The sequence below is a fragment of the Montipora foliosa genome, chromosome 12 (genome assembly GCF_036669935.1).
Source record: "Montipora foliosa isolate CH-2021 chromosome 12, ASM3666993v2, whole genome shotgun sequence".
NCBI lineage: Eukaryota > Metazoa > Cnidaria > Anthozoa > Scleractinia > Acroporidae > Montipora > Montipora foliosa.
This window is the reverse complement of record NC_090880.1, coordinates 24,891,428-24,893,927: the sequence shown is the minus strand read 5'-3', so window position 1 is coordinate 24,893,927 and position 2,500 is coordinate 24,891,428. Positions and strand designations below refer to the sequence as shown.

The window sequence follows — 2,500 nt, the reverse complement described above, 5'->3', positions numbered from 1 at the left end:
TTCGAGCCTTAAAAGATGTACATTGCTATGCTGGAAAACGCTTGTAGAGAAGGGAAAGCTTGGCACTCTGAAAGTCCCCGAGTTGGACACATACATTGAGCATAACAAACTTAGCAAGAACGGAAAGAAAATCGACAAAATCAAGCGAATCACAGTACACTATTATGAAACTTCAAAGGAATCTACGTTTCCTTCAAGTGTCAGTGTTGGTGAGGACAGTGATGAGAGTGACAGTGACAATGACCTTGTTTTGTGTGATGAAAGTGAAAGCGAAAGTGAATCAGATGATGACAGTCATACTGTAACAATACAAGAACGCACATCAACAAGAAGTGGCCGCAGAGTAGGACACTGGTGCACAAGATGTGCTGATTTCGTTCAGTGAGGTTTTGATTGAAGGGGGCTGGGGGGTGGGTCACCTCTTATATAAAGTTATATGGGGGTGGGTCAAGAATTAGCTAATGGGCTTAAAGGGGTGGGTCACGTTTTTTTGTTTCATGCTAAAACAAAAAAATCCCCCTCCCCCACCCGCCACACAAATAATGACCAGTCCCTAAGGAAACATGACCAAAAACAACAAAGATACTTACGAAACTAACGAAGCGTACAAAGTTACAAAACTAAGGATTGCTTTGGCGTTTGCACAGGTTGTCTATAAAAGAAACTCGAATGGATATCGAAATGGAGACCATTTTAGGACGAAGTCTCAGTGAGAAGTTAAACATTTTGATTATTTTCTTTTAGCCTGGCAAACCTACAGTAGAGGCCTGCCTCGACACAATTCTCCTTTCTCTTGCTATGGTATGTTATATCAACAAAAGTTATAGTTTCTTCAGAGCTTTCATGCTAGCTGGTTGGCTAGCGCTTGAAAAAATGCACCGGTTATCACAAATTTTCCATGTCTGGATCGATCACCTCACATGACGCCTCAAAAGCTTCAGAGAACGCCGGAATGGCGGACATGAATCGAACTCTGGAAAAAAACATTACTGAATTCGGCTTTTTAATAGTAAGGGCAATTATGCAGATGAAACAAATCTTCTCTAGCCGTGGAACAAATGACTGAAAGTTTTGTCAACTTTTAGTACTTCTTGTGTACTAAATGTCTAATGTCTGTCAGGATCAAAATCGCAAGGATTTCAAGTTAAAAAAATGTTTTATGGTCCTGAAATTGTGACTTTCCAAAATAGAAAGTTTTGAGGTGAACTGTTAGTTAAGAATGAGAAATGCTGACTTTGCGCTCAAGGCTCCTCTTTTTTGACTTCCGTTAGGTTATGGCGGGGACTGGTAACTTGGATGTCTTACGGATCGCGCGGCACCTGCGTAAGAGACATTCCCCGGATGTTTCTTATGGCAGTCATATGGCTGTACACATGGCCATCGGACTCCTGTTTCTTGGAGGTGGAAGGTAACATATTTTATTGTTATATAGCTGGCGTTTTTCCCGCTACAGCGCGCCCATTCATTGGCTAGTTTATGGTCACATGACATCTAACAATGAAACTGTTTCCCGCCAAATGCCATGAGCGGGCAACATTGCGAAAACTATGACGTCAAAAGGGAAACAGTTCACTGTTACCCGCGAAATGTTGACCGCTGTTGCACGTGATCAGAGCGTGCAGTTGAAGGTGGCCTGATGTTGTCGCTGGAATCTTCCCGCTTCTTTCAAAATGTTTGACTCATTTGTTTCCCTATATAACAAATCACTTAATGACTGGTCCCTCGGGAAACAGTTCATTTTGTTTCCCTCGAATCTCAATGTTTCCCTCGGCTGCGCCTCGGGGAAACATTGAGATTCTCGGGAAACAAAGTGAACTGTTTCCCTCGGGACCAGTGATTAAGTGTTTATTATTATACGCTACATTCATCTTCTTGAATCTGACTAGCTAATCAAGTAATAACGTAAACTACAGATTCTTCAAGAATCTGCGTCGTGCACCAAAGGTGATGTGTTGTAAATTTATCCTTGTCGAGGTACGAAGAATTAATTCCAGATCAGATATCACGAAAACCTTAAACATTAATTATTAAACAATGCATGTTTCCCCTTTTGAAAATGTTCCAAATTAAAACGGTCTGATAACTCGAAGGAGAAATGAGAGTTGTGGCAGAATCATGAGCTCGTGCTCTGCGAATATCTGAGTTGTGAAATGAATGTACAATACAGTAGGTAAAATTCAGAATAAAATAAAGATTTTTAGGAGTTTTTCCCAGGAGCTTAAAGCTGATGCGTTTTGCCAAATTACATTTGAATTCTGACATCGAGAGCAAGCCACTGAGGTAGTGTTTGAAATGTAACGGTATTTCTAGGATGATTCGTGTGATATGTACACTGTTACTTCGTTCGCTGTCGCCCTCATGGATTTTGCATAAATTTTACTATCTTTCTTTAGGTTTACCCTTGGTACCAGTGGACCCGCGGTTGCTGCCTTAGTTTGTGCTTTTTATCCGAGATTCCCTATTACCAGCACTGATAACAGGTACAGCCAACTCCGTGTTT

At 41.2% G+C, this 2,500-nt stretch overlaps 1 protein-coding gene across 2 annotated transcripts in view; it reads left to right on the top strand.

Annotated features, from left to right (window-relative positions):
- Window positions 1-2,500, top strand: part of LOC137980424 (anaphase-promoting complex subunit 1-like) — a 64,389-nt gene that overhangs the window by 50,542 nt on the left and 11,347 nt on the right. For both annotated transcript variants that reach the window (XM_068827868.1, XM_068827867.1), the window contains exons 47-49: window positions 745-801; window positions 1,272-1,408; window positions 2,394-2,480. In XM_068827868.1, coding sequence (XP_068683969.1) covers window positions 745-801; window positions 1,272-1,408; window positions 2,394-2,480 — 281 coding nt within the window. The remainder of the gene's footprint in view (window positions 1-744; window positions 802-1,271; window positions 1,409-2,393; window positions 2,481-2,500) is intronic.